At 44.3% G+C, this 13,344-nt stretch overlaps 1 protein-coding gene across 2 annotated transcripts in view; it reads left to right on the forward strand.

The window, feature by feature from the left end:
* The window catches only part of SH2D3C (SH2 domain containing 3C), a 45,157-nt gene that overhangs the window by 16,017 nt on the left and 15,796 nt on the right, over window positions 1-13,344 (forward strand). The window contains exons 1-3 of one of the 2 annotated variants that reach the window (XM_018571207.1): window positions 36-287; window positions 11,749-11,877; window positions 12,656-13,092. In XM_018571207.1, the coding sequence (XP_018426709.1) occupies window positions 207-287; window positions 11,749-11,877; window positions 12,656-13,092 (647 nt within the window). In that variant the 5' untranslated portion in view covers window positions 36-206. Of the gene's footprint in view, window positions 1-35; window positions 288-11,748; window positions 11,878-12,655; window positions 13,093-13,344 lie in introns of those variants that run through there. The other variant, XM_018571206.1, reaches the window with a different exon arrangement.

Here is a 13,344-nt window from a genome sequence, read left to right on the forward strand (position 1 = left end):
ATGAGAACCAGACTCCTCCCATGATGCTCTTCTGACAAGGGATGAGGTAATGCATGAACCATCAGCCTGCAATCCAGCAGCAGCATCAGCACCAGTAGGGAACATCAGCTGTGCAGACTGCTACACACAGGCAGCAGCTGACAGCCACGAGACCGGGACGGGATTCGGCTTTCTCTGTATATTTGGATGGAGGATCTGCTTTTACCATGACTGAACGGTGCAGTTTGTGGAGTGCCCTATCAGCAGCCGCATGCTGCTTCTACCGGGGCTCTTTCATGCAGGTGCAGGTAAGAAGCCTCATGCAGGTGCAGACAGTTGTGCTTCATATCCGCTATAAAAACCTTAGGAGCTCCTTTGATAAGGCAATCTGCAGAAGCCCTTATCAGCCAATCAAAACTATTTTGTGCATGGTAGAGTAAACCGGACGCCGGTTGCTATGAGTTACGGCACTTTGCATGGCCGTGGCTTTTCATCGGCATTATAAAAGTCGGTTATGGGCGACTTTATCCAAACAAGCAACATTTTTAAAGGTGGTGTTTATGTGTGTTTTGATATGGCCGGCTGGCTGCTCTTTTTATTGACAGATCGGTACCGGTTGCATCCCTTGAAAGTGCTTGTGAAAAGCCGTATTCTTTTTTTTTTTTTTCGCCATGTGCAAAGTGCGGTAAGCCTTAACGACCAATCCGATTGAATCTTTGATTGATCGGTCTTGCTGCTCTGGATTGACAGAGGTGATATCCGGTTGGTCGCAAGGGCTCACCGCGCTTTGTACGGGGAGAGATTTGGAAAAAGGCTGATGATGACATCACCCAGGGAGATACGTTGGACTTAAGAGGTGCGGATTCATGCAATAGTATTACCCATGGTATATGTAGAGAACTTTTTGGGGTTTACGGTAGACCGCCGGATCACCATGATGTCATTTTGTATCCCTGGCAAGCTTGGGAAGCATGAAAAGAGTTAAACACGTGTGTTGCGTTTCCTTATCTGATGGGATTTGGGTTCTTTTAGCCTAACTGGGGGGTGTTAATAGTGAAACAGTTGCAATGGACATTCGCTGGTTGGGTTATATAGACATTTCTATCAAGAGCAGTGGGCGTGCTCCCCCCATTCCCCCCAACCATTTCCTTTCCTTGCGGACAGCCGTTAAATTTTACCAGCTTTGCAAATCCAGCGCCGCAGGAAAAATTTGCTTTTTTCATGGACTGTAAGCTCTGCAGGTGATGGTGTTAAGCTCTAAAGCTGCTGCACTATATACCAGAGGGGGAGTTGTGGGGTGGAACTTGTGCAATTTCTGAAGGAATTCGAGATGGATGTCTAAGAGTAAAGCTGTAATCCTGGCACAGCAAGGGTTACAGAGGACGAGGGATAGAGCAATCTATGAATGACTGGGTGTAGCAGTGGTGACGGCACCATCCCTGCACCTCCACCAACAGCTTATTACCAGATTCTAGTAGCAATGACATCATTTCCAGCCAATGAGAAAGCAGACAGCATATGCAGCACCCACAGGAGGGGGGTGGAAGAAACCCAGACCCCCCAAATTAAAATGGCTAGGTACAATATACTGAAGGTATAATAAGCCGTATTGTGCAACGATGGAAGACTAAGAAATTAACAAATAGGTAAACTGTGCTGCATCAGTGGAGGAGATTAAAAAAACTGGGATAGCGCTTCATTAGTGTCATCTGCTTCCATCATATATCATGTTCTGGTGTTAATTAGCCCTTTTATTGCAAAGAAAGGAGAAAATGATCAAGAAATGGTAATGAAAATCATATATAGGATTGAGTTGGAGGCACTGGTGTTGCCCCTACTGGACAGTAATTTTTTTAACCTGCCATTCTTCTACTGCACATGAGATGATGACATGAAGCAGGTAACTGGCCGGCATGGGCTATACCGCTATTTTCCATTTGCTGCAGTTTGTATAAATGAGACCCGGCATGTGTGTGTGTGTGCGCAGCTGTGCGTCCTCAGTCACAGTGACAGCCATCCTCCGGGGAGGAATCAGACACCACGTACCCCCAGGACACAGGCGGAGGTGCAAAATGAAATGGTACAGAGAAATATCAGGCGCTTACAAAGAGCATAACCCGGAGGGGATCAGCATTATTCAGCATCCATTCGGATATTTTCAGAGGAATTTTAGTTTTAGAGGATTGTGTGCTCGTTTAGGATCACTGGCTGCTAAGAAACTGCAAGTCCCAGCATGCCCTGCGCCATGTGCCACAAAAGCCGGGCACAGCAAATGATGTGTAAAGTGCAGTAAAAACCAATGAAATTTTAGTCACATTAGTGGTTCTAATTGGTCGCTGTGAATTGTTGTATATGAACCTGATTATTGGGCTCATTTACAGAAATTGGAACAATGTAGCGCAGCCAGTTATGTGAAAGGAAACAGGCAATCTGGTTGGGCAACTGCTTCACCTTAGCTCCAATTGTTGTAAAAACAATCCACTATGTACAATGGCCTGGACATGTTGGACCACGTTGGCCTTGACATGTTCGACCATGTTGGCCATCAAATGTTAGACCATGCTGGCCTTCAAATGTTGGACCATGCTGGCCTTCAAATGTTGGCCATCAAATGTTGGACCATGTTGGCCTTCAAATGTTGGACCATGTTGGCCTTCACATGTTGTCCAAAATGTTGGAGAAACATGTCCCTCTTGTTTGGACATACACTCACATAAGTGCCTCTACTACCTTCTATTTATCCACTATGTATAATGTTGTAGAAGAGCATCTCATGTTAAGATGGCCGCACACAGATGAGTGACCTCGTCACCAGGTGTGCGGATATAACCAACAACCAGTTATTGATTTGACCCCATGGACTATTAGAAAATGGAAGAAATACTCTGAAAACAAAATTCTACTGGTGTATGGCCAGCTTAAAGGAGAACTATGGGGTCAGTGTTTTTCCCCATAGTTCTCCTTAGGGTAACGGGAGGACACAAACTAGCGTCCTCCCGTTACCCTAAGCTCAGTATACCGCGAGCTACAGCTCGCTGTATACTGAGACGCCGCACCTGGAGCGGATCCCGACGTAGATGACGGGATCCGCCCAGCTGCGTGAGTGACAGCTGGCTCTGCCTATCTAGAGGCAGAGCCAGCTGTACCCGCCCCCCAGTCAGCGCTGGCAGATCGGAGCGGGGAGAGGGGAATCCAGCCCCTCCCCCTGTCACGGCAGAGAGCCGTGACAGGATTGAGAGGTGAGGGAACCCGGTATGTGTTCCCTCACCTCCCGATCTACTGAGCCGACCTGTGACAGTCTCATTGTCACAGGTCGGCTTAGAACTATGAGGTGAGTGGAAATCACTCATCTCATAGTTCTCCTTTAAGACATTCAACGGTGAAATCCCACCGCCCACCAAATAGCTCCACACTTAAGCGAGCTTTATGTAGTTTAATGAACAATTTTATCAATAAATTATAGAGAGATGTAAGGTTTTACTTATCCATCTTAGTTAAAGGACCCTTGCTCCTTGAGGGTCCACCTACCTATACAATCCATTGAAAAGGTATCGAGACAGGAAGTCCCTCTTCATAATAAGGTGTTGGGACATTTTATTGATCTGGCAGCTCAAAATTTGACTGTGTGTGGCCAGTTTTAGCCACTGATAAAGCACGGGTGTTTAAAGTGGTTCTACTGGAGGAAAGTACCCAGATGTATGCGGATAAGTTACACTGAAAGATGCAGAAGAGACCCATTTTAGTCACTGTAGTAGCTGCCAATTTGCCAGATGGAACACACATCTTTTCCCCTTTTAACTTCCCGTGATGGAAATCAAAGATTCTGACTAATTGTCCCCATTATTGCTTTCTCTCCAGTTCATTAGTAACCCAATTATCACAAATGGTGCTCAGATCACTTGAGATAATCTCATAACTAAGGATATGAAAACTGCAAGCTTTCCAGACAAGATAAGGGCAGCGAGGGTATGCAAAGTGAAGCAACCAATCAGAAATTATTTCTGATCTGACTGCAGGAAACTGAGGTCCCATAGACATAGTAAAGCAATAAGATGTGTGGCCGCCTCTGTCTTCATGAGGGCAGTGAAGGTGTGCAAAGTGTATCGACTAGGGATGCACAGATACCGGTATTTTGGTACCGAGTACCAATAATTTTTTTCCGGTACTCACCGATACCAATTACCGAACACCGGAAGTCCCATTCAGGAAGCCAGGTGGCGTGTAATGACTCACCACCCGGCTTCCCAATTAACAAGAAAGTCTGTCCCCTTTTACCTCAGCATGTCCAGCCTGTCACCACCGGGGGCCTCTCCAGCCAGGAGCGGCCTTCCTACATTACCCAGTCAGGAAACCGCTCAGCGTATAATGACGCACTGCCCGGCTTCCTGATACAGGAAGTATCGGGCTAGGCATCGGAGTATTTGGGCGAGTACGAGTACTCGCCCAAATACTCAGTATCGGCATCCCTGGTATCGACCCATAACAGCCAATCAGAAATGATTTCTCAGGTCTGATTGACATAATAAGGCACTTAGTTGTGTAAGCATGACCTGACCGTACCTAGGCGTGCACGTCTTTACATGTGCCTGTAAACATGAGCGTTTGGCTTGGCTTACGGAGAGCAGCAAGGGAGGCAAGCATTAGACACCTCTGGTACTGGCTTACCTTAGAAGAGACAATAGTGGTCAGACAAGATCTTTCAACTTGTCTACTTAAAGTGTATCTAACCCCCAAAAAACAAACGTTCATCAATGCAGCTTACCAGTCCTTATATATGTTGACTGCCTTATTTATTCCTGTAATAATACACTTCCTGTGCTAAGGTGACAACACTCATTCACTTCACTATATCTATGGAGGGAGCCATGGTAGTCCATCAGAGAGCTCCTCCTGTCCTCTACATAACATAGATGGGCAAGGGTCTGTAGTCATCACAGCTAACTATGAACAATATAACTGATAACAATGCAGCATGCAAAGGGACCAAATAAGAGACGTTCATTGTTACGGGTTTACATACACTTAAACTTCGACCTTGAAGAAGCCTCAGTCAATGAGTACCTTATAAACATGAGATCATTGCTTGATCAACCAAAAATCAAAAGATTTGACAACGTTCATCTATGTGTTTGGGTTCCTTTATGTAGATGATGTTCTTGTCAGACGCAGCAGTTTCCATTCATACACACATGCTTTCAAATGGCAAATGCAGTGTGCTTGGCAGGAAAGTCCTGCGTTGGACCTGCCTTGTCTGTGGTTGAAATGCACCTCAATAGGACAAGCTGCGTCCAAAGCAAAGCAGGTGAAACACAGCCTCTGACCTGTCATCTATACTACTCTATCGAAGCCAATGGCAATTTTCTGACCAGAGTGATGGAGAAAACAACGCCAGCGTACGTGAGCTCCTAGTCTGATATACAGAATGTGGAAAATCGTTTTTACCGCCAATCTTTGATCTTTCCTTTTTTCTTGCAAGCAGAGGGAATGATAATTTCACTGTCCACACGCTGACTGTAAGCATTGCTTTGAAGATTGGGGCGGATTTCATGGGTGCTCGGCGGCTCTGTCTGTATTGTGTCACTATTATGTGTCTGTTTTATTTATAATCCCCCTTTTCATGTTGTTGGTCTGAGTAGTGATCTGCATGGCTGGAGGCGCAAGGCTGCGTCTTCATTTTGGAGTGTATCAGGCAAGAGGCACCCCACTCTTCGGTTCACTGGTAAAAATCAATGCGCGGAGTGCGAGCTTTGGCGGCTGGGATGGGATCTTGTACATCAGGGAAGTTGTCAGGCCTCATAGAGGACGAGCAGCCTTGACAGGAGTGGTTGTCATGACAACGGCATCTGCTTAAACCCTGGGCCCTCCAGGGAATATTTAGGCTGAATGTCCCCACCAGTAATTAGACTTGCCCTCCCCCACCCCCCCTCCCTCACTGCACCTATTCACAGCACGGTCAGAAAAGCAGGATAATTACACTATGCTGTGCAAAGGTCTGTACCAGCAGTAGGCAGGGGGTGTGCTGATAAAATAAAAAATGCTTTTAATAACCTCGACCAGGTTTGCCTGCCTAAAACACATTTATTTCTTAATGGGCTACTGGACAAAATGATTAAACGTTTCCACCGACACATTGACTTAGCAGGTTCAGAAGATGGTTGGATGTAGTGTATTGAAGGGATTGTTCCCCTTGCTTGGAGAAAAAGTTGGAATTGCTGGTTGGTCATGGAGATTTTTTTCATTTAGGGAACACTTTTTGTGTCTTTTAAACTATGTAGCTATAGTAATAGTAGAGTATTGTACCATATTAGCCATCGATTAATGCAGAGGGTTTGAATTTGATGCATTTGATGAATTTGATGAAAATGGTACCCTTCATTGACTAACCTAAGTTATTAAAGATTCAAGCTTTAGATCCCTTCATCCATGATACATTTCTAAAAATGGTCCTCAATGCCACATATTTATTCTTTTTGCATGTGGTCAAAAAGAAGATGTCACTGTCCAGTTGTGTGAGTTTCTTTAGATGGTTTTCAAATCCAGAAAGCCATCTGGATCTGAAAACCTACTACTGCTATGATAGAACTACTGCTATGATAGAAGATACATTGTGGTATCTTCTATCATAGCAGTAGTACAGTATTGCACCATGTTAGTCATCAATAATGCAGAAATTTTGAAGTTCAAGTGATATCTCTTATTGGCTTTCAGGATGCCTTCTTCAGATGTTATACATTTCTGAAAATGGTTCTGAAACCCACATACAGTATTTATTCTTTCTTTTCAACCTGTCTCTGATCTTTAAACTCAACCTATAGGTTGGACTTGATGGACTAATGTCTTTATTCAACCTCAAATACTATGTAACTATGTAACCTCAGGAAAATGGGTGACAAGGTGAGGTACGTCATGACAGTAGAGGATTTATGGGGGCCTATGCGGGTATAAATCTGAAGATGTGAGCAGCTGTGCAGCAGAGACCCACTAATTTACTGTAATTAATATGAAGAAGGGAGGTGCTAAGTCATTACTGTTACCTTTAATTTCCCAGTGGACCCAGCAGCAACAAATAGGTTACATTTAAGTGATCTCCAGCTTGTCTTAAAATTGCTTGGTTTGTGCTGCCTCCCATGGCATAGAACTGCAGATGTGTATTAAGGGTAATAAATTAGATGAAATGTGCTGATGAGTCCTCTTCCTCTGAGATCTTCAGGGTTAAACGGTAGTGAACATGAGATATGCTTTTTCAGTGCTCTCTCTCTATGGGAATGGGACGGATCTCATCCTCCTAATCTATACTATCCTACTCTGATCAGAAGGAGAGCTGCAGATGTGTCTGTCATTAGCTGGCTGTAAACCTTTCATTTTCCAGTTATGCTGCATTGGCAAGAGGACCGGTCACTTTATAGCACAACTAATACACTCAAGAATAAGTGAGTGAACTCTCTCTCTCTCTCTCTCTCTCTCTCTCTCTCTCTCTCTCAATCTGTTTGTCTGTCTGTCTGTCTGAGATCTGTGTATAACATTGCCATTCTAGACCTCAATGGTGCTATAGAAGCTTCATAAAAGCTGTCTGAAACCTGACAAAGCTTTCCAATGGCTTCTTGGACATACTGGACATATTTATACACACTTGAGCTCATGTGAACAAGGCATTATAGAAAGGAAAAATAAGTGCGTTTAAAAAAAAACAAAACCCTTTTATGTATCCAGAGAAGTCATGCATGCTTGTCAAATATCATAGAATCTGAAATACAGTATCTTGACATCTGTGCTGGGATCATCAAAGGTCCTTCCACTTTGAATGGCCACCTATTTTCTAAAAAAAAAACAATCCTCAGCAGACAAGACATCATTGGGGTGTTCATACTTCCTGAGCTAACTCACAATTTACTGTCAATGATCAACCATGGGAAATTGCATATCTAAAGCAAGGTTAGCAATGCTTTATTTCATATAACACTCAGCACATTCATCGACACTGGACTATAGACATGTGCTGTAGAACAGAAATGATTTTAGAGCTTTGACGTTGAATTATCCAGTAGCATCATAAAAGCGCATTTGTATTTGTACCACAAAAGTGCCTTTATTCTTTAAAATAGAATGGAATGTGTCCATTCAGGTTCCATTCATTAACAGTGTTGCTTTAGATCAGGGAGGGTAGGGAGAACTTACATTCAATGCAATTGCCCGCTGTCCGCTGGTGCCAACATTGAGCTAAAGAGCCTCTCTCTACTCTCACATAACAGCACACAGGCCTGGGATTGGCAGCTAAGGCACTGGGCATTGTACTGTGGAAATACAGGGGATAAAAACCATGTGCGCCTCTACGTAGAAGTTTTTTGTCCAACCGTGGCAGGATAACAGGGCAACAGGGAAGCTAAGGTAAGTATAGGTGTCTTGGCTCTCGCTGCTCTAAAGCAACACTGTTATGGATAAAGTATAGGATCCCGTAAAAGCCAGGTTTGCAGCATTACATTTGCTAACCATCAAGCCACCTTTATGCGAAGTTGGGTTTGGTAGCCCAGTTCCTTAATGCGAAGTTGGGTTTGGCAGCCCGGTTTTTACATGTGCTGGTTCTTTATCCATCCATCTATCCATCCATTCATCTAGCTTTTCGATCCATCCATCCATCAATCTTTCCATCCAACTATTAATCAATCCATCTATCCATACATCCATCCATCTATCCTCCCAACTATCAATCCGTCCATCTTTACTTCCATCCGTCCATCTTTTCTTCTATCATCTCAGCCTCTCAGAAGTAACCTTGAATGCAGGCATTGCATACATAGAATTAGTATAGCTTTGAAAGGGGAAGGCTCGTCTCTGAGAGCTTCCAACTAATGATTCCTCTGTAAAGAACATCAGACTGTAGTGTAGCCATCTAGCTGACTCAGACTATTACACATTAGAGCTTCAGCAGAGCAGCAGGCATGGAAAGAGGGGGCCTTGCGGGGCTCATCGGCTCAGGTGTTCCCCTGGCCGCTAAACCTCATTACAATGCAGATGACGCCTCTAAACCGTCTGTATTATTCAAACAGGCCAGGCCAGCTTTGATACGATTTGTGCGTAGAGGAGATTATCTCATTCTGGCGTGGGCACTGTCACACAAGCTAAGAGCTGCCACCTGGACCGATAAAGAATAAGTGCATTAATTCCCTTTCCCTGCAATTCCTTCTATTAGTGTGAAGCTTCTGATCTGAATCCTCCATATGTGAAAGAGCATTACCAGCCAGACTTAACTGGCTAACACTGATCCTGTTAAACTGTCAGCTCTGTGGACGTAAAGCATGGCACATTTCTACAGGAGCATGGCATAGCTTCCAGGACCATAAAATATTTTCAAAGGATACTTTATTGCCCATGAGCCAATGTATCTAAGCTTGTGATTGACAGTAATGGACACCTATAAGAATGAATGACTATAACCACCAAGGGCAGTCTTTTTTTGCTGCATGTGACCACCATTGTACACCGTGGGATTAAGAATTAAACATAGGCAGTGGCTGATGAGGAGTCACAAGAGCCTCTGCAACAGAGCCATATTTATCCTAAGGCCGGTGCCTAGAGGAGTAAATTTAAGAGGCAGCAGCAGCAAGCTTAAAAACTTGTTGTGATAACTTCTTTCTTACAAGGCTTGTTCACACCAAATGCAGACCAGGTCTGCATGAGTTTCTGCACACGCAGTGCAGTGTGTTATACCGTGTTTTTTGCCGCGTTCAGGGCTGTTTTTGGTTTAAAAAAAAATATATAAATTTTTTGGTTTTGTTTAAAATGGGCTTTCAGTGCGTTCCAGGGCGTTTGCATGCGTTCCAGAGCAGGTAAAATAGGGCTTGCTGCAGTTTTCTTACTTGCTCTGGAACTGAATGCTGCGGTGTGAACAAGAGCCCAAAATACCATTGGAATACATTGGACGCAGTTTTGATCCGGTCTGTAACTGCTCTGCTCCTGGAACGCGCTTGGTGTGAACAAGCCCACATTTTTTTCTCTTCTGTTGACACCCAGACATTTGTAGCTAAATTCATTAAAACTGTAGCAGGAAGAAGAGTGTAGGTTTTTTGTTTTGTTTTTTTAGCGTAGCCAGCAGGTTCTTTACAGTTCAGGAAACTTGAAATCATCTATCCTTTCTCTAGTTAAGGAGAACTATGGGGTCAGGGCTTTTCCCCATAGTTCTCCTTAGGGTAACAGGAGGACACAAACTAGTGTCCTCCAGCTCCAGTCACCCTAGGCTCAGTATACCGTGAGCTGTAGCTCGCGGTATACTGAGACGTCGCAGCTGAAACAGATCCCGACAATTATGCCGGGATCCGCCCAGCTGCATGACTGACAGCTGGCTCTGCCTATCTAGAGGCAGAGCCAACTGTACCCGCCCCCTCCCCCGTCCGTTCCGCCAGTCAGTGCTGGCGGATCGGAGCGGGGAGGGGGGAATCCAGCCCCTACCCTGTCACGGCAGAGAGCCGTGACAGGATCGAGAGGTGAGCGAACGCCGGTATGTGTTCGCTCACCTCCCGATCTACTGAGCCGACCTGTGACAGTCTCATTGTGACAGGTCGGCTAGAACTATGAGGTAAGTGAAAAGCACTCACCTCAGTTCTACTTCAGGTGTTATCTACAGTAAAAACAAATGTAGCTCTACATATAAAGCAGGCTCGATGCTGCCTCTAGAATTGCATTCTAGCAGCTGTTTCCGAGGTGTTTTCTTCATCATCGAGGAGTACCTAGGGCAGTATGATGTCTAAATACAGGCCTGCTGGGCAGAACAGGTAACCTATAGCCTCCTTAGGCTTTTGATTGGTGGTCTGTACTGTCCAAATGTACCAAAACGCATAAAGATTAGTACCACTTATAGTATTAATTTTAGCAATAATAAATCACATGAAAAAAGAGGTGGAATCTTTCAGTGATGTCATGGTTCACAAATGCCTGGGGCTACCCTAGCCCTGTGCTTTTGTTGTCAATATTGGTTGCTGGTCACACTCCACATGGAAATCCTGGGTTCCACATGGAGTAGTAAAAGAGCAAAGATGGAGGTGAAATTGATGGAGGAACCTCAGTTAACAGACTTTTACAATTTCTCCTCGCTCGGATTTAGGTGCTGGTCTTCTGTAAATATGGGGTTAAAAGTCACGTTCTTGGTGGTTTTTAAGGCAGAAAAGGGGGTGAATGGCATGACAAATATATAGATATGCAGTGATAGATATTCCAGCCGTATGTATCACAAGGCAGCTTTTCCAGTTATTAGACATTGGACAGAGTGTATGTAACATTTCCAGAGGAATATACTGTATGTCAATATGTTGGTGCCAAGGCCCAATGTGCACATTTCCATCTGTCTGACAATACATGTTCCTATGAATATGGAAACAACCTGGGATATTTATATAGAATTTGATTCTACAGAGCAATAGTTAAATATATAGTCCTATAGAGGGTGGAATGATCACTCTAGAGTTTAGAACATATATAGCAAATGGGAAAGAGAGGTGGAAAATGGCCTTTTGTGATCTTCCAGAACATGTAAACTGGTCAGTCCACCCTTAAATGATTTTCAGTTTTGGAGACATGTCAGAGTATTGATTTAGTCACTGGGTTTGTAAATTGCTTGATATCTCTGATGGTAAGGTTTATAGTTTCCCAGCTGCCCTTGCTAACAACCAATGTGGGGAAGGCCATGCCTGTTAAGTTTATAGTACCTCAAAGCAATACATATTCACATCAAGCAAGAATTGTGATTTACATACAATATATTTTTTTCTTAACCAACAGTTCTCCAAGGAAAAGTACATCTTGGATACCCCACCTGAGAAGCTGCACAAGGAGTTGGAAGAGGAATTAAAACTTAACAGCTCGGACCTGCGCAGCCATGCCTGGTATCATGGACGCATACCTCGAGAGGTAAGTGGTGTACCCAAAAAAATGGCAATGACTGTTGCAGTGTGGATGGACCCCTACTGTTCCTGCAGTTGGATGCCAGTCTTCCACTACATTTCCTTTTCCTATAGAATTCTCTCTATCTTTGGCACCTCCATGGTTAATGACTATCACTGAAGAGAAAAAGTTGGAGATTTAATGCCAAGTTGGTAACTATACCAGGAGTAATGGTAGGAAGATATTGTGGAGAGCAAAAACAAATATATATCCTGTTTAGACTGCTCTATAGGGGCCCATTAGGAGAGCCATATAGGAGTTCAGGGACTCAGGATGGAGAAAGACCCTACTTCTGATCATTATGTATCCCCTGTAGAGTGACTAGACGCCAGTTAGGATGGTTAAGCACTCTGAAATGGACTCAGGTCCTCTGCCACTGGCAATGTCATAAGAAGTGATGCCAGTGGTGCTTTTAATGCCATTGAAGGCCCAGTAAATTCATACCTAGGCTAAAAGGGCAGCTACACTTGCACAATATGTTACAGGTGCTTATAGGTAATAGAGGCCTACACATATAAGGAGACACAGTTATAAATATCAGAAACAGGCCAAAGCGTTTCTTGGTGCAGAGTCCTCTGAAGCCAATATCAACAGTGATTGGAAGGCTTAGGTTTATGAGCATTAGATACCCTCATTTTTAAATACTTACTACTTTCAATCCATGCTGTTCCATATGCATCTAATTCAGGTGTCCATACGGAGCAGTATAGAAAGTTAATGACTGCACACTTCTCTGTTGCCACAGGTGTCAGAAAGTTTGGTCCAGAGAAATGGGGACTTCCTCATCAGAGACTCACTCACCAGCCTGGGTGACTACGTCCTGACCTGCCACTGGAAGAACGATCCTCTACATTTCAAGATCAACAAAGTGATGGTGAAGACCAGCGACAGCTACACGCGGATACAATACTTGTTTGAACAGGAAAGCTTTGACAATATACCTGCACTGGTGCACTCCTATGTGGGCAGCCGAAAGACTGTGTCGGATCAGAGCGGGGCACTCATCTACTGCCCGATCAACCGCACATTCCCACTGCGATACCTGGAGGCCAGTTATGGGCTGTCACCCAGCAGGCAGGGTTCACAGAGCCCACAGAAAGGACATATGAAGAGAAGAAGCATTACTATGACCGATGGGCTCACTGCAGACAAGATTATTAAGGCCAATGGGTGCCCAAACAGGTACAAGCAGAAGTTCGGTACAAAAATGTTTAGTAGTCACAAATGTTTCCATTGTTTTAGTAAATGCAGTAAACTCCCACAAACTCCCACAAGGCCAACCAAAGCCCAGCCTCAGGGCAGCAGGGGTGTGGAATTCCTATCTCCGGATGCCCAGGACATGTAGTTTCGGGTGCCGAGCGGGTAGTTCTTTTCTACATTTAGCCCTGCTTTGGGCAAGCAGAGCTAAATGTACAGCGGGGAAGCCACCAATTG

Source organism: Nanorana parkeri, unplaced genomic scaffold (genome assembly GCF_000935625.1).
Source record: "Nanorana parkeri isolate BGI_ZX_2015 unplaced genomic scaffold, ASM93562v1 scaffold1700, whole genome shotgun sequence".
Classification (NCBI taxonomy): domain Eukaryota; kingdom Metazoa; phylum Chordata; class Amphibia; order Anura; family Dicroglossidae; genus Nanorana; species Nanorana parkeri.